Source organism: Poeciliopsis prolifica, unplaced genomic scaffold (assembly GCF_027474105.1).
Source record: "Poeciliopsis prolifica strain line A6 unplaced genomic scaffold, Auburn_PproV2 SCAFFOLD052, whole genome shotgun sequence".
Lineage (NCBI taxonomy): Eukaryota > Metazoa > Chordata > Actinopteri > Cyprinodontiformes > Poeciliidae > Poeciliopsis > Poeciliopsis prolifica.
This window is the reverse complement of record NW_026562427.1, coordinates 1,757,793-1,780,200: the sequence shown is the minus strand read 5'-3', so window position 1 is coordinate 1,780,200 and position 22,408 is coordinate 1,757,793. Positions and strand designations below refer to the sequence as shown.

Below are 22,408 nucleotides of genomic sequence, written 5' to 3'. Positions count from 1 at the left end.
AATCAGTTGCTTAACAGAAATGCCCTACATAGCTGACGGGCTATAGTCTTAAATCTGCATATACCATGGATACATTTGTTTACTTATTATATTTTTACAATCTTTATTTCCAAAAAGATTTATTTTTCTTCTTCTTATTCTTTCAGGGAGCTAACTCGCAGTGTGCAGCAACAGATGTACATTGCACCAGGGTTATGTAGCTGCGTTATGTTAGCCAAGTAAGTCGTCACTCTGGGTCTTTCTCTGGAATCTCATTAAAAATCATTTTAAATCATGGGAATATTGTGATTGAAAAATGTCTATGGATTTTTCTAACCATAGCTGTTTAAAACTGTGGTATCTTAATAATAAAAAAAAACTTCTTGGAACCTTTTTTTAAATTTTTTTTTATTTTAAACATAGCTGAAATAATTCATAAGACAAATTCAGGAGTATATCTGGTGTGTATACCTTTCTTCATCGAGTGAGAGATGAGGTACATCACAGGGCAATAATAATACAGGTTTGACGGCCGTATTCATATTTTCCGACCAAATTTCAGATATTTACTGGGCGCTTTTCAAAATTAATCGGCGCATCAGATTACTTCTGTAGAAAACATCAAGTTCTTAGGGGTTTCCTATCTTTTTTCAGTTTATACGTTCATCAACCACTTTATTGAACTCCCCTCTCTCTTCTGAACTGCATTGATGGGTGAGGAGTTGGATCCAACAAGTTGCTGGGATCGTTTCCGAGCTGTTTTGTGCAGAGATGGTATCCTGCATTACGTTTTTTGTAACAAATTGGCTAATTGCCCTTCTGTTTCCTTTCTATTATCTTACACCTGTATGCCTATCCTCTTGTGACCTTTGACATTTACAAAGCAATTCTGGTCCGCACAACTGCTCCCCACTGGGTAGTTTCTGTCTTCTGGGACATTCTGTCTGCACCTTAGAGATAGTCGTGCACGAATGCAACCAGCAAGTCGTTTCCATAATGCCTCGTTGCCCAAAGGCCTCGAGTCGCTGGCTTGATTGTAATAACAAGAATCAGTTCAACAAATATATAAATTGGTCAATGAAAGTAAATGTAATAAAATTTTGGAAGACTAAAGTCAATACCAGTAGAAAAACTGAAATCTTTGTAATGCTTTTCTGGCAGTCCCACCTTATGACTCACTTCAACATTATGTTTTGGTGGGCCACTTCCTTTGGGGTCGGCATGACTTTATTCAAATCAGCTTTCAGTTACAACCTTTGATTTGTCTCTGTGTCTACAAGACTGATAATCTGGTTGCTTTTATCAAACATGCAACACAAGAAGAACGTTAGCATTTAGCATCTCAAAATGTATTTATATGTATATATTTAGTGGCCTAGAGGTTATCAGCCCAAGCTATGTTTTATGAAAACAGCAAAAGGAAACCCTGGATTTTAAGGTTTCCTAGAAGTTTAGGTTACATGTATAAATCATTTTAGCACCAGAGAAGGTGCTACTGCATTCCTTTGCAATGCACTAAAAAGACTTTTTGTGTAAATTTGAACAATGTTATCCCATGCTTTTCAGCTTGTAAAATATGCTAGTTGAATATTGATGGCATATTTTACTTGCATATAGGAGCTAGTATGCTACTATTCTATATGCCAGCTATTTAAATAAGTAGAAATGCGACATCTAACAAAAGATATTATTAAATTAATGCCTTCTAAACACATTTGATTTAGTAGTGAAAACGATGCAAATGTTGTCAAAGAGAAAAAGTATGTGAGTAAATGGTAGAAGTATAATATGTTCAGCGTCCATGTGTTTTGTTGCATATTTACAAAAGAACGTTTGGAACCATTTCTCTGGTCTTGTTCTGCATCACATGCCTGGGCTCTGTGTGAAACCTAAAAATAACAAAACCCATATCTAGATTTGAGAGTAAAGTGGGTTTCGCATGACAGGTTTTTTTTATTTTCTTTAATACTCTTTCTCTCCCGTCTGTTGTCGCTCATCTCTGCTCTCAGTGGGGTTACAGGAAGCTCTCTGTGACTGGCTGATGGGCTGCTTCCTGTTTTGAAGCACACTGGCGGTTTTGATGGCTTGTCTTGCCATGTGTGAGAAAACACAGAGCGCCTGTGAAGCAGACGCCTCGTACAAAGAACAGGCGGGAATGAAACCTGAGTGATGTCGGTGAATGGACAATGATCTTGTATTTTTGTTATTACTTCTGCTTTTCTACTCTGTTCAAACTGTTTTGGCCACCTACTGGGAAATGGTTGACCTTCAGTTTGAGGTCGAGGGTAATTTATTCAGACCAAGAGTCTGCATCGTGCTTTTGAGCTTTCTCACTTTCAGGTTTTTTTATTTTTTATTTTAAAGTTGTCGATCAACTGGAGCTACCACTAAGGGCCGTGTCTGCAACTTATAGCTGAATCCTGACTGCCAAGTGCAGCAGACAAGTGGTCAGCAGGACATTCTACCCTATGATACACAATACTACACACAGTTAACAAAAATTTGGAAAAGGATAAAAAAAATTAAAAAAACAAGAATTGGGGGGGAACATTTCAATAACATAGTTCAGTTATTCTTAATCTGAAAAAGCAAATTTTAGAATAGACGCTCACTAATTTTGAGTCAGTTTAAATGATCTAATGCACAGGTGTCAAGCTGGTGTCCTGTAGTTTTTAGATGTACCACAGGTATAAAACACTGGAATGAAATGACTTAATTACCTCCTCCTTGTGTAGAGAAGTTCCCCAGAGCCTTGCTATTGACCTAATTACTCTATTCAGGTGTTGTGCAGCAGAGGCACATCTACAGGTTGCAGGACACCTGCCCTCAGGGACGGGAGTTTGACACCCCTGATCTAATTGCTTTTGCCTGACATCTGTCAAGGTCCATGATTTTTATTCCATGTAATATTTCCAAACTACCAAATTTGACTTTATAATAAGCAAGGCAAAGGTGTAGAGGCTTTCCATTAGCCAGCTGGCAACAGGTGGGGTTGGGGCTGAAACGGATCCCCCTGTGCTCCATATAGTTGTATTAAACCTTAGTTATTCTGAAATGTGTAATTGATTCCAATTGAAACAGAACGGCATGATGGAACGTTATTGCAGTTTGGAAACTGTCTTCTTGTAGCGTTGATGTCCATTGATAACAAAAGCTGGCTCATATTTCGGCAGCTTGTTTAGAAATTGTATCCTTTACCTCTGCGGGATTTTCATCCCATTACTTATTAATGTAGGACAGTGTGTAACCCACTTGTCAGACAGTTGGACACCGCCGGAGATGGAATTACTTATGCTGTGTTTCTGCTGGGTAATAAATGCTTAGTAATGATGCCTGATGGAGCCACGGAGGTGGCACTCTTCAAACACACGTGAAGAGGAGCCATGGATTAAAACTGACCTTAATCTCCCTCTTGCCAGCAGCGCAAAACTGAAAAAGAATAAAAGTGTGAATGCTGGTGGAGCCGTAAAAACTATGTAGAGGATTGTGATTTTAATTGGAATGGGAGTTTTCCCTCCGATTATTATGCCATTTAAAATGAAGTGGGGCTAACTTTCAGAGCATCACCCCGATTAGCTTTTCACGCTTCCCTTTAAATTACTCTTGTACTTTTTTTTTTTTTTTTGTTTCTCCTACTTTAGAGCAGAAATGAGAAGTGTCGCTGTGGCACTCCAGCAGGATTTTAACGAGCTGAAAACCCATCAGCTCATTTACAGGCCATGGCTTCACATTGCTAATGTGTTAATGCGAGGCTTGTTTTGGGTCCGGAGAGTTGGAAAGTGACAGAATCCATCCCTCCTTCTCTCTATCACGCTGCAATTGAATTGACGGGGGGGAGCGAGGGGGAGGGTACCCTCAGCTCCAGTCTGTCTGTCTCTCCATCACACCCTAAAGGACCAGGCAGGTATATATTTAGAGTGCAGTCGCCACACTAAACCCTCTAAATGTTGGGAGCACTTCTCCTTCCCAAAGGCTCAATTAAACTGTGTGAGAATCTGTGGTGCTGAGCTGCCGTTGCCTCTGTTTTGGGGGGAAGAGTCTCGTCCTTCTCATCTTAATTCATGTTCTTCAGATGAAACGCGACTCTGACCCGCCCCTCTCCTCTTTTTATCTGTTGTCTCTTGTAGCCTTTCATATCCCTCATGTTTCTTTCATATTAACAACTCTCTCATGTCTTCTTTTTTTCCTTCTTTTTTTTTTTTACATGAAAGGCACAAGTGCTCTCGATGTTAATATGAAGCCTTATTTGAATGAAACCAGAGTTATGATGATGGTAGGATACCGTTGAGTGTCTACAGATGTTCACCCTGAACAGGAGAACGCATTAGGCTGATTTATGTGCGCCTCATTCGCCTCCTCAAAACTAAAGTGATGCATCAGACTGTCAACAGGCAACTTGTTGAGTAACCCAAATGTTTAGATTAAAAAGTCATTATTTTTAATTCTGGACATGCATAACGCTTGCAATATTTTGCACCTCTCAGAAACCTTAGAAAGCAAATGTAGCAAAGAATTCACTCTTCAAAATGGGAAGAGCAAGAGTGCATGCTGTGCAAGCAAGACCGATCCACTTTGGTCTTTTTCATTTAGTGACGTTGCAATGAGATGGGTTCTACATCGACATAAACTGAAAGGCCACTCAGAGGAAGAAGCCATTTCTACAAAAGCAAAAATAAAGACTGATTCCAGTTTGCAAATGCAGTCAGACAACATCTGGTCAAACAAATGATCAGATGATTTCTGCCTTTTTCCTCCATTGAGAGGAAAAAGGCAGAAACTTGGGAGCCTGAGAAGAGTAACTTGAATTGTGAAGCCTGAGAGTGGCATCATTGTGTCCGCTGCCGGATGGACTGGTGCACTTAAAAAAATAAAAATAAATAAACGGATGGCATCATCAGCATTAGGTGAAAATACAAACAAAATGTCTCCAGAAATCGCACAAAGTTTAAGCAAAGGAGTCTTCCAATTAGAAAATTACCTTCAGTCTAAATTATTTACAACAAGGTGTTGCAGTGATTGCAAAAAACGTAAACCTTTGTTGGCAGATTTGAGTCTATGACTCAAATGGTTCTGTCAGGAAGAACGGGCCAGAATTTCACCAAATTAATTATGGGAAGGTTAAGGAAGGAATCTAAAAAGGTTATTGTTTAAAAGTACTGTTCCAGCAACTTTGTCAGCTTCTGAATTGAGGTTAAAAATAGATTTTTGATAAATCACTTGTTGGCATCTGGCAAAAGAAAAATTTCCTAGCCCTAACTAACCTAAGACAGAAAAACAACTGTTTTTAGTGCGTATCAACATGTCGTCTAATTTCAGCTGTTCCACTTAAGGAAGAAAAAAAACTTTTAAAATCTTTATTTAGGGAACGTGTAGGAGCGCTAAAAATGACACAAATCAGAATGTAACTGATTCTTGTTCCTTTTTATTTAAATTTTTGAAAATCCTTAGTGAACCACATTTTTACAGTGAAAGAGCTTCTCTATATCTGTTACCCTACCTGCTTGGCTATGTGGGTGTTTTCTATGTCTCCCGATGTAATTACATTACCCTGCTTATCCAGTCTCAAACTAACTTTACTTAGCACTTTGATTTGATTACTTCTGGACAAATGCAGCCACAATTAAATCATTTTTGCCCACATACTACATGTTCTTATCCGTTAGCGCGAGGCTCTTTGCGTGGGCGACGTCTAATAAGTCGATAAATCAAAAAGGACGAGCTGTGATGGCGAGCTCGGATAAACGGATTGAGCGTCGTTGTGTATGGGCAGAATTAGAATGCTGTGCCCTGCTGCCTCCCGTCTAGTCAGGTTTGATTAATGGAGTAGTTTTGAAGGGCAAGAGCAAACAAAGGCTTTTAGTGTGGCATTAGAATAAAAACAATAACAGACCGGCATGAGGAAGCCAAATAATCTGTATGCTTATGTAAGATCATGGTTTTTAATCCCTTGAACTCCATTGCGTGGCTTAAAATACTCTAAATAGGCTGGGCATAGTCTTTAAAGGAATGACTGATTGCCTTGATGTCTCTGTTTGGGCAAATTGTTCATGGACATATTGCCCTATCTGCTCCCCTGCTTATCCCATCCTTTCGTCCCTCCCTCTCTCCTTCCTGTTCAGGACGGCTCACGTGCCGGTCGGGAGAAAAAGAAGACGGTGTCCTTCAGCAGCAGCCTGGCAGAGAAGAAGATCAGCAGCGCTGCCGGGTGTATCCACTCCATGGTGCGTCCGCAACTGTGTGACCTTCCGAAAAGAACAAGTGTTACACGACTGTACATGAAATATTGAATGTTCCACACATGCATCAGGGCGTTTCTGTTTTGTCAAACACCCGACAGAGCTTGTCGCCGAGTTCGGGAGCCCATGTGAGTGACGGTCGCTTTCATGTCCCGTCTTCCAGGTTGAAGGCAGCGAGCTGAAAAAAATCCGCCCCAACTCTCGCGTCTATCAGCGTTACTACCTTCTGGACGCAGGCCTGCAGGCTCTGTTCTGGGAGCCGTCCAAGAAGGAATCGGACAAAGCTCGGATCTTTCTCGACTCGATACGCGAGGTGAGTTTGTTTTGCTCAAAGTGCAGCAGCAGATCATCAGACCATGATGATCTGCTCCCTGGCCTTTCCTTTATACCTGACCCTCCGAGTGTTTTTCAAGCTTTGGAGATATTTACAACCTTTGAGCATACGGAGGGCAGCAGTTATTTTGGTTTATATGGCGGCTGACGTGAGGTTTTATGAATCACAAATTCTAGGTCCGGACAGGTCGTAACACGGAAACTTTCCGCACCAGTGGAGTTTATGAGCAGATTTCAGAGGACTGTGCATTTTCCATCATCTACGGAGAGATGTACGAGAGCTTGGACCTGGTGGCCAACTCTGCTGAAGTGGCTAACATTTGGGTGACTGGACTAAGGTAAGGCAAGACACGCAACTGAAAGCAGTTTTGCACTTGAATTGTACAAAACTCTCATCAGTAAACTTACTATGAGAGCATCAAGATCTGAGAGACGGAGACAAAAGTCATTTCAGAACCTTCAATGTATCAAACAGTCTTTATTATGGAAAGTTTGGCACAAAACCACCACTAAACAAGTCCAAAAAAATGCCACAGCCACAATGAAATATGGTGGTGAATGCATCATGCTGCGGGATTATGTTTAGATGGAACAAGGCTTTTTGTGAAGGTGGTTAAAATCAAGAACTAAATGAAACTGATTAAAATAAGTCATTTTGACCCAGAACTTTCAGGTGATTGGACAAAGGTCGGAACTTCGGAGAGAACTGTATCTTTAGAGAATTCAGAAAGCGGTCAGCAGAAAGGACAAAAAGACGATCTACAGTGGATGAACAATCTGAAGGTTATGTCTCACTGAATAAAATACATCAGGAAAGAGTTTAAAAAAATCAGTCTCAATAGAGGAGGCAGGGTTAGTACATAAAGAACTGACTCAAAATATGTGCACACTGCTGCATGTTCTAGGGTTTGCCTTGCTTTTTCTAGTGGGTCAAATCAGGAGTTTTGGTGGGCTGCTCTACTGGTGTGTTTGTCTGAATTTTGCCTGTTTTAAAAGCCACTGTCGCTGATCAAGATTGGTATTCAAGCAAATTCTCAGCCAGGTGTATTTGTTTTCCTGAAAACAAAGTAATGTGTCCTGTCAGATAATCGGTGCTCTTATCTGCTTCTAGGTATCTCATGCAGTACGGCAGACACGCCCTCGACGTACTAGCCAACAGTCAGGACAGCCTTCGCCTTCGCTGGCTGGAGCAGTTGTTTTCCTCTGCCGCAGATCAAAATAAACAGGAAGTCATAGAGGAGGAGATTCCCTTGCAGTCAGCTGTTAAGTTGGTACAAAGCGTGAATCCTGGAGTGGGCAGCGGTAAAGTGGAGCACAGGTTTAAGGAGATTCGGAGACTCCGGGAGAAGACGTGTGCACTTACGTCGTGCAATGAATCGGGCTTTAGCGAAAACGAAAAGTCATCAGCGAGAAAGGAGCAAGTGACCAAGCAGGAGTTTATTGAGGTCTTCCATGACTTTTGCACCCGTCCAGAGATCTACTTCCTGTTGGTGCAGTTCTCCAGCAACAAAGAATACCTGGACGCAAAAGACCTGATGAGGTTCATTGAAGCTGAGCAGGGAGTGGCACAAGTGGGTAACATGAGATGATGCATGAATTCAGAAAACAAGTCAAATGTAAAAATGTTTCTTTTACTTGGACAATTAACTCTTGGTCTAAGACTTTTATTCCTCCTTGTAGTCTGTAATTTCTCTGTCTATTTTTTGGTCTTCTCTTAATTTTATCTCCCTCTAGGTGAGTGAGGAAATGAGTCTGCAACTCATCCAGGCCCACGAGCCATCAGAAGAGGGTCGGCAGCAGGGACACCTGTCATTGGACGGCTTCACCAGCTACCTCACTTCGTCAGAGTGCCACCTGTTCGATCGGGAGCATGACACCATTTGCCAAGACATGTCCCAACCTTTGTCTCATTACTACATCAACTCCTCCCACAACACCTACCTCATTGAGGACCAGTTTCGAGGTCCCGCCGATAAATCCGGTTACATCCGAGCCCTGAAGATGGGCTGCCGCTGCGTGGAGGTGGACGTTTGGGACGGCCCCGACGGGGAGCCGGTGGTGTGCACGGGTCACAGCCTTTCCCGTCCACTGGCTCTGCATTCTGTATTGGAAGCAATTGCAAAGTTTGCGTTTGTGGCGTCGGAGTACCCGTTAATTCTCTGTATCGAAAATCACTGTTCGCTGCAACAGCAGAAGGTTTTGCTGCAGCATCTCATAAGGATATTGGGGGATAAACTGCATAGAGATCTACCAGCTGAAGGGGCTTTGTACCTACCGTCGCCTCATGAACTAAGACATCGAATCCTACTGAAGGGTAAAAAGCTTGGGCCAGATTCAGATGGGGAGGTGAGCGAGGAAGACGAAGGAGCAGAAATGAGTCAAAGGATAAAAGCGGTAAATATTGGTGGAGCAGAGAAGGACGTCGTGCAGAAAAGTGTCTCTCTCACATCTGTCCCTCAGTCTAACATGCCTCATTCTTCACCCAAACGTTTCCAGCTGTTGAGGGAACTGTCAGACTTGGTAACTCTATGTCATTCAGTTGGCTTTAAAGACTTTAAAACTTCCTCTAAAGCTCAAAAACCTTGGGAACTGTGCTCTTTCCATGAGTCCCTGGCTTTGTGTCTCGCTGGCGACAGCCCCGGAGACTTCGTCAACCACAACAAGCATTTCTTGTCTCGAGTGTACCCCAACCCCATGCGCATTGACTCGAGCAATATGAATCCCCAGGACCTGTGGAAGTGCGGCTGTCAGATCGTGTCAATGAATTTTCAGACAGCGGGACTGATGATGGACCTAAACACGGCCTGGTTCCGGCAGAACGGGAGCTGCGGTTACGTGCTCCGTCCGGCCATCATGCGGCAGGAAGTGTCTTATTTCAGTGCTGACACCAAAGACACTGTACCAGGCGTGTCGCCACAGCTGCTGCATGTAAAGGTAGAGCATAAATCATTAAATGCTCAATTTATTATGTGCGAGAAGTGATTGAGATGCTGTCGTCCAGTTTCAAAAATGTTGGCAAATTTGTTGATCAGAATATATGAAAAGTAACAAATATTAGGGAACTAGAATAAGGGGTAGAGTGTGCTTGATTGTGAAATTATGAACTTTACAGACTGTAATAGTTTCAGTTGCATTATTATAAGATTATATGGTTATGTGGTTATATGAATTATATGGTTAATAGAGTACTACTAACTTTCTGGAAATTACAGGGGAATTTTCTGAAACTTACAAATTACTTCTCAGAGATGTTAATGGAACCTTCAGGGTACCTTTCTGTAATTTAAGAGGTAGTTTTTCATAAGTTATATAAGCTTGGACACCTGTCTTTTTAAAGTAACCTCAGAGTTCAGGTGTGTGCGGAAACACAAGGGCCTTTCTCCTCTAAACTGATAGGTTACAGGAAAGTATGGAGTACTTCCCGATGTTACGAGTTACAACAAAAACTGAACGAAAGTGAACGGTAAGTTATGGAAACTTGTCCCAAAATTCTGGAAAGTACCACAGAGAATTTGAGTTACAAGATGATACAACTTAATTTCCAAAAATATCCTTTCAAGTTTAAGGAGCGTTACCTCTGAGCTCTGGAAAGACTCCCAGGAGTTCAGAAAAAGGTCACTTTGTAAGTGACCTCATATTACAGATTGTGTCTAGAAATGACCTGTAATTTCCAAAACACTTATAGAATTACAAGTAAGCCTAAAATTTCAGATGGTAAGAATTTAAGGAGACCTTGTGAAAAGTTAAGTCAGTTCCAGGATTGTAATCTTCAAGTTCTAGGAAGTCCCATGTTATAAATCACCTGGTCCCAAAAGATAACTTGTAGGCAACGAATGGGCTGTGTATGTGTTGCTAGCATGTGGGCACTAAAAACAAATGCTCTTTAAGTAACAGGTGTTTTTTTTTTTCTTAAAGGTGATCAGTGGCCAGAATCTGCCCAAACCAAAAGGTTCTGGGGCCAAAGGGGACGTTGTAGACCCATATGTGTATGTGGAGATCCATGGCATCCCAGCTGACTGCAGCGAGCGCCGCACCAGGACAGTGAGACAGAACGGGGACAACCCCATCTTTGATGAGAGCTTCGAGTTCCAGATCAACTTGCCAGAGCTTGCCATGGTTCGTTTTGTGGTGTTGGACGATGACTTCATTGGGGATGAGTTCATAGGTCAGTGTGTTGGGTCTATTATTGGAAAAAGAAATCTCGTAATTGTTCACACCCGTGCGACATACAAAGAGGGAGAGACTTGATCTCTTAACTTAAAGTGCAAAAAGGTTTTAGAAATCACATAAGACAGAATATGACGCAACCAGATGTGGAAATACCTGTTTCCTGTGCACTACAGTGGGAAATGTTGTTGTTGTGTAGATGTCACTGTCACAATATGTCCAAGATGTTAAGTGAATAGAAAGAAACATTCAGGTTCACAATGATCAGCTTTTGCTTTGTTGCGCTGCAATTAAAGTAGTTCTCAACCACCGCAGGCCAGTATACTATACCACTGGAGTGCCTCCAACCTGGCTACCGACACGTGCCCCTCCAGTCCCTCACTGGGGAGGACCTTCCACACGCCAAGCTGTTTGTACATGTGGCCCTCACAAACCGGAGAGGAGGTGGAAAACCTTACAAAAGAGGCCTCTCGGTACGAAAGACTCGAAAAGGGAGGGAGTACACAGCTCTGAGGGACTTAGGAGTTCGGACCGTCGACGAGGTTTTCAAGATGGCCGCTCCTCTTCTGAGAGAAGCGGCAGACTTGAGGGGTAACATGCAGGTGAGGAAACGTTTCATGGAATATGTGCCTCAGTTTAAACACCTTGACAAATGCACAAACTGCTTGTAATCTGTAGGGCGGTATTTCTGACACAATGGTGCTGAAGATATGTTTCAAATAAAAAGTAAAAAAAATGGAGGACAAAGGTCATCTGATAGCAGAGGAGTAATAAAGACTGGTGTGACTGGATTCCAAAAGAGTTCTGTTTTGGAAAATCAATCTTCATCCCACATCTTTCAGTTCTGTTGAACGCAACAAGAAGTCGAAGCTTTTCAGCAAAATCTATGCAGAAAGCCGTGTAGATGATGTGAACCATCTGTCCCTTTCTCCTCTGGCCTTCACTTCTACCCAACGAAGCAACTTAATATCATTTTAAGACTTGGTCATAAATGGATTTAAAAAAAGTCATAAGAAAATGGAACAAACTACACAAAGAGGCTTTAAAACTGGAATTGCCTCACTTGAAAGATGCCAACATGTTGCTATCCTGTCCATGTGACTCAGCTAATCCCATAACCTCTGCTCACCTTTTCAAATTCAAAGTTTAACCACTTGCATTTGAGCAGAATCTGACAACGGCATAGCTTCTCAGTAAAATTAAATTACGTTTTGTTTTTTCTGCCAAATCAAACACTGTGCAACATCAGCACTGCCATCAATGAAATCCAAAACCCAATTTTGTGGAGCCTCTTGTGTCCCTGTAGAAGATTCACACCAGTCTTTTAACGGCCGCCTCAGATTTCAAATCTTGAGGTGTTTCAGATGTTCTTTCTGAAGATTGTAAAACTTACAAACTAATTGGAATAAGCGTTGTCTTAAATCAGCCATGAAATGTGGCAAGCATCAACCGATGCGTTGCAGACCTTCGTCAGTCAGAGCCGACGAAGGTCAAAGTGGCCAGTAGTTCATTATTTAAAGTGGAGCCACCGTTTTTCACTGTGAACCAGTCGGTTTCTTCAATCTTGCCTGTAGCTTCATCTTTACTCCACCGTTAATTACTTTAATGCATTCATAAACACATACAATTCAGTTTGGTAATTATTCAGCAGAATCGATATTCACTCCAGTGTGAAATATTAGTCAATATTCCTTTTCAAAATGTATTTCATGATCCAGTCAGTCCGTTTGGTCTGTTAGTGCTTTTATTAATTAGGCCAATTAAACTGTCACTAATGCGAGATTGCAGGCGTTCACACCGTTCAGTTTCTTTGCTGCAGCAGGAGAAAAAATTATTTCTGAAAGGAAAGACAAAGAGCTTTGTGGAGAAAATGAATCAGGTCAGTAACAAGAAGGAGAAAAAAAAGTCAATTATCCTGGGTTTATTTGTTTTGATACTTTCTACAAATTATGTCAAGTTTCTGTCAGCCCCTCCGTCCCCACAAAAATACAACTGAAACCAGATGTTTACATGTAATGTGTAAAACATGATACATACTTGTGATATTTGCTAAATACTTAAATTATATATATATATTTATATATAGATATATATATATATTTATTTTTTTTTCTTCTCAGAACTCCGTTGCAGTATTCAGGGAGCTGTGTGGCGTGTCGGCTGTGGCCAACCTCATGCAGTGTGTGCTGGCCCTGGGCTCCAGAGCGTCGGGCCCAGAGGGGACCCCGTTACTGCTGTTCGACCTGAGAGACGGCTACCCCACACTGGAGGCCCAGGGACCCCTGCCGGATGTCCTGCGCCGAGTCGTCTCTACGTACGATACGGTGAGGAAGGGATTAACCGTGGAAAACACGCAAGGTTCTTCAGAAACGAAAGAGAAAAACAAAGGATGAGAAATGGCATGCGAGTCACATCCCTCCCTCTGACTCCTTGACCCGACAATCAAACGCTTCCTTTTTGAGGCAGCTAGCTTCGAAGTACAAAGTGAGCTTTCATTGTCGTGTCGCAGACAACACCCCCCGTTTGTCTTCAGCTTGCCGGCAACATCCTCATGTTGGACCGAAGCCTCCGTGTGTTTCCACCCAAATAAACCACAGACTTCCACCGACCGGGTGGGGTGATGGGGGGTGCGGGGGGGTCGTTCACCAGATTTGATTTGTGGAATAGTTTCTAAATATACACGCCGGGCGTCAGAAGATGAGGAGTTAGTTTTCCAGATGGAAAGACAAAGGCTGAAAGAAACAAAGAAAACAAAGGCGTATCTGTTAGTTACCGTCTCACAGACCGGCAGTGGCGGAGGCACAAATCTTTGTATTCAAAAAAGGTTTGAAGCTCCTTTCATTTACCCTTGCTTAAGGGTAGAATATACTGAATATATTCTATATTCTTCCTCCCTAGTTTCTATGGGCTGAACTTGCACCACTGATAGTGCAAGATTCTCCTAAAATCCCTGTAGCTCAACATGGCACAGAAAGCAATAAATTAGTCATTTGAATTAAAAATGAACTTGATCACCTTGATTATCAGAACTGCCCTTCAAGTTTTGACAGAAAATTTTGCTTCCAGACTTCATAATGCATTTTCTTCATGGTTTTGGTTGTGTGTGGTTTTTGTACAAATTTAATTTATTGCTTTTGGTTGTTTGTTTTGGATGTTTAAAATGTCTTCCAGTTCCAGTGCAAGTATTCTTTAATTAGTTTTTTGCTCTTTGATGGGACAAAGTTGCATTATTATGCTGTTATCAATACATTTCATTTATAGCATTCTGAGACAATTTATCTTCCAGCGTGATGAACCATGACAGGCCTACCTGTAGCTTTTGGCAAGCAGTCGATATTTACTTTTGCAACGGCTTTTTTCCTGGCATGCTTTCCAAACAACTAATAGTACACAAAAGGGATCTAAGGGTTCTTATGGAAGTTGAGTGGCCCCAAGAGGCCACTTATTGCCAAGACTGTCTGTAAATGTATTTTGTTTTTGTTTTTATGTTTATTTTACTTTAAGTATTTTTGAGCTTTGGTATGGAGTTGCACAGCTGATGGGTTGCTGGTTCTCAGACGAGAACAAGTTGCACAGTTGAAATGCTCTTGATTATGGTTTCGGTGCATAAACTGGGCCACTTTAAATCGCCCACAGCTGTTTATCACCGCTGTGCATCTCGCCTGTGGGGCCGCAGCTAGAACATACAAGCGGGTTAGTCCGTGTCTCCAGCCGCTTCCGCTCCAGCCGAACGGAGCGGAGCTGCACAAGCTCGCCCCGCCGCTGAACACCATCAGCATAGATTTGAATGCGACTTGGCTAAATGGATTCCTCGCCCGAGTCCCTGACACACAGAGAGGAAGAGTCAGGAAATGAGAATCCGATTGTGGACGTCTCGTGGAATTTGATTTGGTTTTCAGCGACATGCAGCAGTGAATCCCTTATTTTCTTAAAAAGAGCATTTTTGTTTTTTTGTTTTTGTTGTTTCCACTCCCCATTCCCCCACCCCTCCACCCCCCTCAGCGGGGTGGAGTCCCAGAAGGCTTTCTGAGAGGAAGTGTCTCATTATTCAAACAGTCTCTGCATGTCATCCATATGTAGCTTTGTATGCTGCTGTTCATGTAGTCGTACTTTGAGTCCGAACTTTTTTTTCTTTTCTTTTTTTTTATACTCATTGTAACATATTGGCATGTCTTCCATTTAAATGATTCTTGCTTTTTCATTTGCACCGTTATGCCCACCAGCTTGCTCTGTTGTGTCATAGCCAGTAAAAGTTTTGCAAATCCACCTGACAGTAGGATTTATTAGTTGAATACCGACGCAATTTATGGGCCCCTGTTGCTAACAAAGTGTCCGTTTCCTGTTTTCCAACCCCCAGATGGTCAACGCAAGCAAAGCTGTGATGGAGTCTGCAGATGCAATCTACGAAAAAATCCTGCATATACAGACAATGGGTGAGTAGGTGTTTTATGATGGACATAACTCCAGGGGAAACTCATATAAGCAGCTCGTGCTCATGAGAGCTCCCACGCAGGCTTCTCTGTGACGCTTTGTACTTCATCTGGTTTCCTTTCATTTTTAAAGATATTTGTAGGCATTGGTGACCTGTTTTTAACAGAAATCGGGCATCGGAGGGAGAGAGATGAGAACGACATTCAGCAAATATTCTAAAACGGAGACAAACAATTTTATTTTGCAAGATAAGAGTTTGGGATGTGTTTTTATGGATCTTCCTAGACTCTTGCATGCCTAAATAAAAACCCAGGCAGCCATCTACCCTTATCGATCACCTGATTGGTGAATTGAGTTCACCTGTTTGTAATTTAACCTCAGATGATTCAGGCTTGGGTCCAAATGTAACATTTTGGTTAATGTTACATTTACCAAATTAGAAGGAGAGTTTGGGTTCCTCCAGGTTACAACTTTTGCAACCTAGTAGTAACGAGGTTTATATGTACGGTTTTGAAAGCAGCAGGTTTAAACTAGCATCATCGTTGCTTCTCCGTCACTGAAATCCGGCCCATCTGTGGTTCCTGGCATGAGCTTCTTGTTCACTTCAACAAAGGACAGTTTGGCTTGTCTGACCCGTAACAGCCAGACTTTCGCTGTATCTCACTCTAGACCTGGATCCTTCGTCTGTGGATATATCGTACATTTTGTGTATTTGATGCTCAGAAATGTGAATCGGTTGCTTGTTTTGGGGGGAGGGAAAAAAAAAAAAAGAGCTCCAGATGAACTCGAAGCGAGACATCTCGCTTCAAGTTGGGGTTCATCTTGGGTCATTGCGTAAAGCTAACGGCGATCTGATTAATGTTAAATTAATCAGATTTCTCCTCGTGGGTTTTGTCTTCTCTCATTCAACACTTTCACCTGTTTTGCAACATGATCCCATTTTACCACCCTGAACTCTGCATGAATCCTTTACTTCATCGGCGGTCACATGTAAACAGATTTATAAGTTTGCGATTGCTCAGCCCTTCCACCCGCGAGCGGTCGGCCCACTGTTTGCATGTTCATCTGATTATGGAGCCTGATCTTCTGAACAAAGCTCTTCCTGTGTGTTAAGGGCAAAGATGGTGATCAGGTGATCCCCAAGGCGGAGGTCCACTTTGTGGTCTGAAAGGAGGGCGCAAACCGGAAGAAGGCCTATATGGGTCACTTGAAGGGAAGCATGGGATGGTTGGTGGCAGAGATGGATGTCTGGAAGTCACATCAAGGCAGAGAGAGGAAACGGAGGGAGGGAGGAGGAGAGGAAAGATGTGCAGCAGCTTCTGGGGAGGTTGAATCGCAAAAGATTAGATTGGAGCTCATCGGGACGTGCCGGTGTGTTTGAGAAGTTTGTGAAACCCATACATGTTCGTTGCGGACAATCAGAGCACTGGGGAGTGAACTATGAGACGGGGATCTTGTGTCGTTTTCGACATACTGAGCTCATACTCAGTATTGTACACTCTTCTCCATTCATATCCTAATACAACAAACGGTAAGAAACGACAGCGCGAAGGTGCGGGCTGAGCGTGCGTTGTGCGTTTCCTGAGCAGCAAAGTGAGAAATTAAACTGCTGCGGGCAAAAATAAAAAGCAGATCTTAATTGGCTGGAAAGTCTGTTTTTAGACTCTGTGTTTTCAAGAAGCGGCGTCCTCAACTGTTAACGGTTTTCACACCACGCAGCATTTGTCATCGACCTTTTGTCAACCTCAGGCGATCAGCTGCTTTCCCAGTCTGGCTGAGCGATGTACAGCATAGTCCTTTGAGCCACACCAGGAAGTGTAACGAACAATAAAACAAACACCAGGATTTGAGATTTGTTTTTGCTTTGCTTTGTTTTTTTCCTTCTCCACTTCAGATGTTCAGGAAGTGGAAGTGATGAAATGTGTGTTGCATCCTGAGGCGAAGGCCCCGAAGCTTACTGTGGCCTTCGGGTCAGACGGGACTTCTTTTTTGTTTGCATATGCAACAAAAAAAACAAAAAAACAAAACAAACATTGTGTGTTGGCTTGGAGATATTGCATGAAGCTTTTTTTTTTTTTTTTTCTCCCTTGGAAAGAAAGCAGAGGTAACAACACTGCTTTGGGTTACCTAGCAACTGTGTGGTAAAGGTTATTATTAAGGCAACTTATGTAGGTGTGAAAATGTGGAGAAGGGGCTGGTGTGTGTGTGTGGGGGTGTGTGTGCAGGTGTGTGTGTGTGTGTGTGTGTGTGTGTGTGTGTGTGTGTGCAGGTGTGTGTGTGTGTGTGTGTGTGTGTGTGTGTGTGTGTGTGTGTGTGTGTGTGTGTGTGTGTGTGTGTGTGTGTGTGGTGTGTGTTGTGTGTGCGCGCAGGTGTGGGTGTGGTGTGTGTGTGTGTGTGTGTGTGTGTGTGTGTGTGTGTGTGCAGGTGTGTGTGTATGTGCAGGTGTGTGTGTGTGTGCAGTGTGTGTGTGGGTGTGGGTGTGGGTGTGTGTGTGTGTGTGGGTGTGGGTGTGGGTGGTGTGTGTGTGTGTGTGTGTGCAGGTGTGTGTGTGTGTGCAGGTGTGTGTGTGTGTGCAGGTGGTGTGTGTGCGTGTGGGTGTGGGGTGTGGGTGTGTGTGTGTGTGTGTGTGTGCGCAGGTGTGTGTGTGTGTGTGCGCGCAGGTGTGTGTGTGTGTGTGCGCGCAGGTGTGTGTGTGTGTGTGTGTGCGTGTGTGTGTGTGTGTGTGTGTGTGTGTGTGTGTGTGTGTGTGTGTGTGGTCATGCTTGCAGACGTTTAAGGTGCAGAGAAGGAACCGTGTGAGGAATCGAACTCGCCCTCGGTCTGCTTGCCCTCCTCTCTCTGCATGTGTGAGAGAAAGAGGCCCCGCAACTTAGCATGCCAAACGTCCGGGTTCTGCTGATGGCTCACTGTGATGCTTTGCCCCATGTTAACCCACTTTTGGGTTTCCATGGCAACAGCGGGACAGTGGCCCGGGGCGGCCAGAGGAAGCCAGACACAAGGAAACAACTTGGTGCACACGCTGTGAGTAGCTGCAGGCTGGACTCTGAGATCCTGTCTTGTTGGGTTTGGTTTTTTTTTTGTTGTTTTGTTTTGTAATGCAGATTTCATCATACGTTGCTCAGATTTCCATGCTCATCTTTGCTTAAGTGTTGTGAAACCTCTTCATAGTTCTGCCTCTGATGTCTGCAAAGTATTCACGCCGCCCTGGTTTTGACTTGTTTTTCCTTTGCCTAAAGGTAAGGGGTTTGGAAAGATCCTTGTGTGCGCATATCTGTATCAAAGGCCGATCCTTGTTCGCTGTTTAAAATAAATAATTCAACACCACAGTCGTATGGCTTCCGCGTTTGCATGAGTGCCTCCAGTTCACAGTGATTTGCAAATTCATTCCAAGATGCCATCTTGCATTAAAAAAATAATAATTAAGTTTGTCCAGAATTTATCGGATAAAGTTGGTACAACAGTTTTGCACGCTTTAAGCCATTTTAACCCTTCTAAACTACTTGCATTTCGTCCAGTTGAAATCTGCTACATTTCAATACAAAACTTCACAGTCAAAAGTTCAGACACAACAGGGTCATGTTTAGTGCTTTGCTGGCAGAAAGAAAAATTACTGGAGGCTTTTACTTGCAGTCTAAGTCTATTACACATTCATCAGCTCAGACAAGGTGTGGCCCTTTTTTTTTTAACTTGTCCTTTGAACTGCGAAATGACAAGCTGGCATTTTGATCATTTTTCTAGCTGAAGAAATCTTCTGCCATGCAAGTTTAAACATCCATATGGTTTTTTCGGCTATAGGCACCGAGGTGCTTTGAGGGTAAAGTGGAAAAAGTGCCTCGACAGTTTCCTCGTCTCATCCTCGCTGTCACTTAAACACACAAGTAATAAAATAGGGATGGAAAAAAAAGTTTATTCTGTTGGTGTTGATGGTTAGAGCACGATCCTTCAATTTAAATTCCTACGCACAAAACGAAGCCAAAGGCGTTGCAGCCAAGTTAAAACAAGCCGAAGGGCCGCCCGTACACACACACACACGTACACACGCACGCACGCACTGAGCACAACAAAAATTAGGGAAACGGTTGTGTCTCCTTTCTGCAAGAAATATCTAAAATTTGTTTCCTATTTTGCGTTTAGCTCCAAAGTAGGAAGCTTGCTGCTCCCGTTCATGTTTAAGCTCGTCTTAGGATGCTGCACAGTGACATGCTGTAGTAATGTCAAAAGGGTTTCAGTTGGAAAAAAAAAAAACTTGAGTCATTGCTTTGAACGACGTGGACCTGACTAGAATCTCATCACCATTAATCTTCCTGAAGTTTTCCTTGAATAGGTCGTCTTCCTCAAATGCCTGTTGAAAACGGAGCAAATGGGACTAAACAAAGCACCAAAACTGTCAACAGGACTTTATCAGTTCTTTAAATTAAATTTCACTTTTCAGATTTTAAGGGAAATTCACATCCATCTGACTGATCCTTCTATTTGTAACCATGTCCAAGTGTCTTTTCAATGGTGTGCCAGGAAGAGCATCCTTCATGTCCAGGTGATAAGTTGTTCTTTTAGTATTTAATAAGTAAATAAATGAAGCCACACTGTTGCAGTACAAGTATCAAAACCAAGTCTGGCTTTGTTGAACGTTGTGTATTCCACACCCTTGATCCCGAAACACACGCTCTATTCAGAACTGGAGCGCTTTAAAAGACCATCTACAAATTCCCATTGTGTTTGGAAGCTTGCAAACCGTTTTGTGCCCACTAGCCATGTTGGCATATTGACACTTCAAAAGTCATGATGTCTTTGTTTTTATTTTCTTTGTTTTTATTTTCCCCTGTAGCGATGGAGTTTCATGAAAAGCTGCAAAGCCTGGCGATGAAGGAAGGGCTGAAAGGCTCCAAGGTTAGTCGAGCGCTGGAGAGCTTCAGCTGGAACATCACCATCCTGAAGGTAGGTCGCTCCTTCCCACACGTCAAAGGGGTCGAAAAGAAAAAGAAAAAAGAGAAGTGTCGCGTAGGAAGTTTACCGCGACATCTTGTTGCCTCCAGCTTCAAAATGTCGCATCCCTCTTTGCCTCAGGGCCAGGCCGACCTGCTCAAACGCGCCAAGGCCGAAGTGGAGGAGAACATGAAGCAGGTGCACGACGCCGCTCTGACCGGAAACCTCTGCAAGGAGGGGGGAGGACTGAGACGCGTTCGCTCCCAAACGGGACGAGGTCCGGACGACAACGCGAGCGCATGAGACGCCGCGCCTCAGCGACGTGACCACACTGCTGCCATGTTTGCTGCGGTGAACTTTTCACGTACCACCAGTTCGTTCTCAAGCTCCCCAAAGCCGCTTGGGAGCGTCGCAGCATTTAAGGCCCGAGACCGACAAGAGTTCATGAAAGTAAAAATCTTGAATATACAATCGCGGTGACGTGCTGCCAGCTGGAGATCCTAGAATCGCGGCGGCAGAGAGATGAATGTAGTTAGACTTGAAGCCAAGGTTCTGCTGTTTTGTACTGTTGTAAACCTGCCAAATGTTAACGATCTCCCTCTCATGTGAACGTTTTCTAGGTTTTACATGCCAACAGTGAGGTAGGTCTGTCAATTTGTCGTTTAGGAAACAAACCAGGTCAGTTGACTGGACGCCTTGCCCTTTAAGTTAAAGAAAACCTACTCTGTATGTAAATTTTTAGATATCTGAAGTCTTCAGCCATCGTTGTGTGGACCAGTGGAGCCTCGTGAGTCTTCAGCTGCTTTCTTTCTTTCTTTTTTTTTTTTTTTTAACCGAGCGCCGTTCTGCTCCCGCATTGCTGCTCTAAACTCAGTTGGCATGAGATTTTTTGCACCGAACCTTAACGACCCTCCCATCCCCCCAACCTGCCAACATCCCCTATGTTGTCTTACTGTTTCTAAGACAACATTCTTCCTGTTGAATTAAATTCAACAGAAAACTTAATTCAACTGTTGAATCAAATGACAACAGTTGAATTAAATTAAACTGTTGTAATATTTTTGTATTTCCTATATTTTTGTATTTCCCAGAATCCCCCAGGGTCCCATGAGCTACTTAAACCCTTCTTACTGTACCTGCCATACTGATCAACTCCATAGGCGTTGATGTCTGCCTCCAGGGAACCGATGCCATTGCCGTCGAAAGCGTTTACTTTGCGTGCAAAACACTGTACAGTATTTTAATATTTGATTCTATCCTTTTTTGCTGTAAAGAATATTTTGCATAAGTTATTGATGCTGAAAGAAAACAAAACATTCCAGATGCGTATTGGTGTTGTGGCAGTAGATGAAACTCGACCGGTAATGGTCAGGATGGAAATAAACATGTTTTTTTTTTCTTCAAAGTGACTAATGTTTGTGTTTTACTCTATTTTTCTGCAAGATCTTTCTAATACTCATTCATTTATCTCAAGTTGTGTGTGGGGCTGAGGAGACAGCTGGGGACGCTCATCTGCTGGGTACGGGAGGCAGACATACGGCCCTCCGCATATGTGCTGTTAGTAAGCATAACGGAGCTCATTTGTAGCTTGAAGAATTCACTGGGGGGGGACGAAGGAGTCGACATTAACGAGCAGAACGGCGGAGCTTTAGCGTGTCTCACCGCAACGTTTCTTCATTTTCCAAGTCCTTTGGAGTTTTGCACCAAATTAAGATTCAATCACAAACCTTCCAGGCCTGACAAAATATGCTAAAACCTGGTTTTCTGATGTAATTAGTGTTCAGATTTCGTTTTCGAACACCCCATGTGGTAACTCTGCAGAACCTGCAGAGACGCGGCGACTCCAGACGTCACAGGTGTCAAACTCCAGTCCACCAGGGCCACTGTCCTGCAGTTTTTAGACGTGCCACAGGCACAAAACACTGGATTGAAGCAGCTTAATTACCTCCTCCTGGTGTAGAGCAGTTCCCCAGAGCCCTGCTGATGACCTAATTATTCTAGTCAGGTGTGGCGCAGCAGAGGCACATCTAAAAGTTGCAGGACACTTGGGGATGGGAGTTTGACACCCCTGATCTAGATCCTGGAAGAAAACCTATCAGAGGTTTCAGAAGAGCTGTTCTTTCCCTCATTTTATAACTATTTTGGAGAATTGTACCAGATTTGATTAAATCAGGCACGATGGATTCATTGCCCATCAATAAACAAGGCAAGACATGTTCATCAAATTTTCTCAGAACTACGTAATACAAAACTAGAGCTAAAAACTTTTATACAACAAGAACGCCCTGATCGTTTCTTGACTGAACGGTATTGATGCAGATGAGAAAGCATTTGCATGT

The 22,408-nt window shown here is 43.0% G+C and overlaps 1 protein-coding gene across 1 annotated transcript in view; it reads left to right on the top strand.

The window, feature by feature from the left end:
* LOC129378541 (inactive phospholipase C-like protein 2) overlaps nt 1-22,296 on the top strand; it is a 36,292-nt gene extending 13,996 nt beyond the window's left edge. Inside the window, exons 2-12 of the mRNA XM_055058853.1 lie at nt 6,099-6,200; nt 6,379-6,528; nt 6,726-6,886; nt 7,660-8,119; nt 8,283-9,482; nt 10,464-10,713; nt 11,031-11,317; nt 12,836-13,039; nt 15,073-15,148; nt 19,972-20,081; nt 20,211-22,296. Coding sequence (XP_054914828.1) covers nt 6,099-6,200; nt 6,379-6,528; nt 6,726-6,886; nt 7,660-8,119; nt 8,283-9,482; nt 10,464-10,713; nt 11,031-11,317; nt 12,836-13,039; nt 15,073-15,148; nt 19,972-20,081; nt 20,211-20,372 — 3,162 coding nt within the window. The 3' untranslated portion in view covers nt 20,373-22,296. The remainder of the gene's footprint in view (nt 1-6,098; nt 6,201-6,378; nt 6,529-6,725; nt 6,887-7,659; nt 8,120-8,282; nt 9,483-10,463; nt 10,714-11,030; nt 11,318-12,835; nt 13,040-15,072; nt 15,149-19,971; nt 20,082-20,210) is intronic.
* The last annotated feature ends 112 nt before the right edge of the window (nt 22,297-22,408 follow it).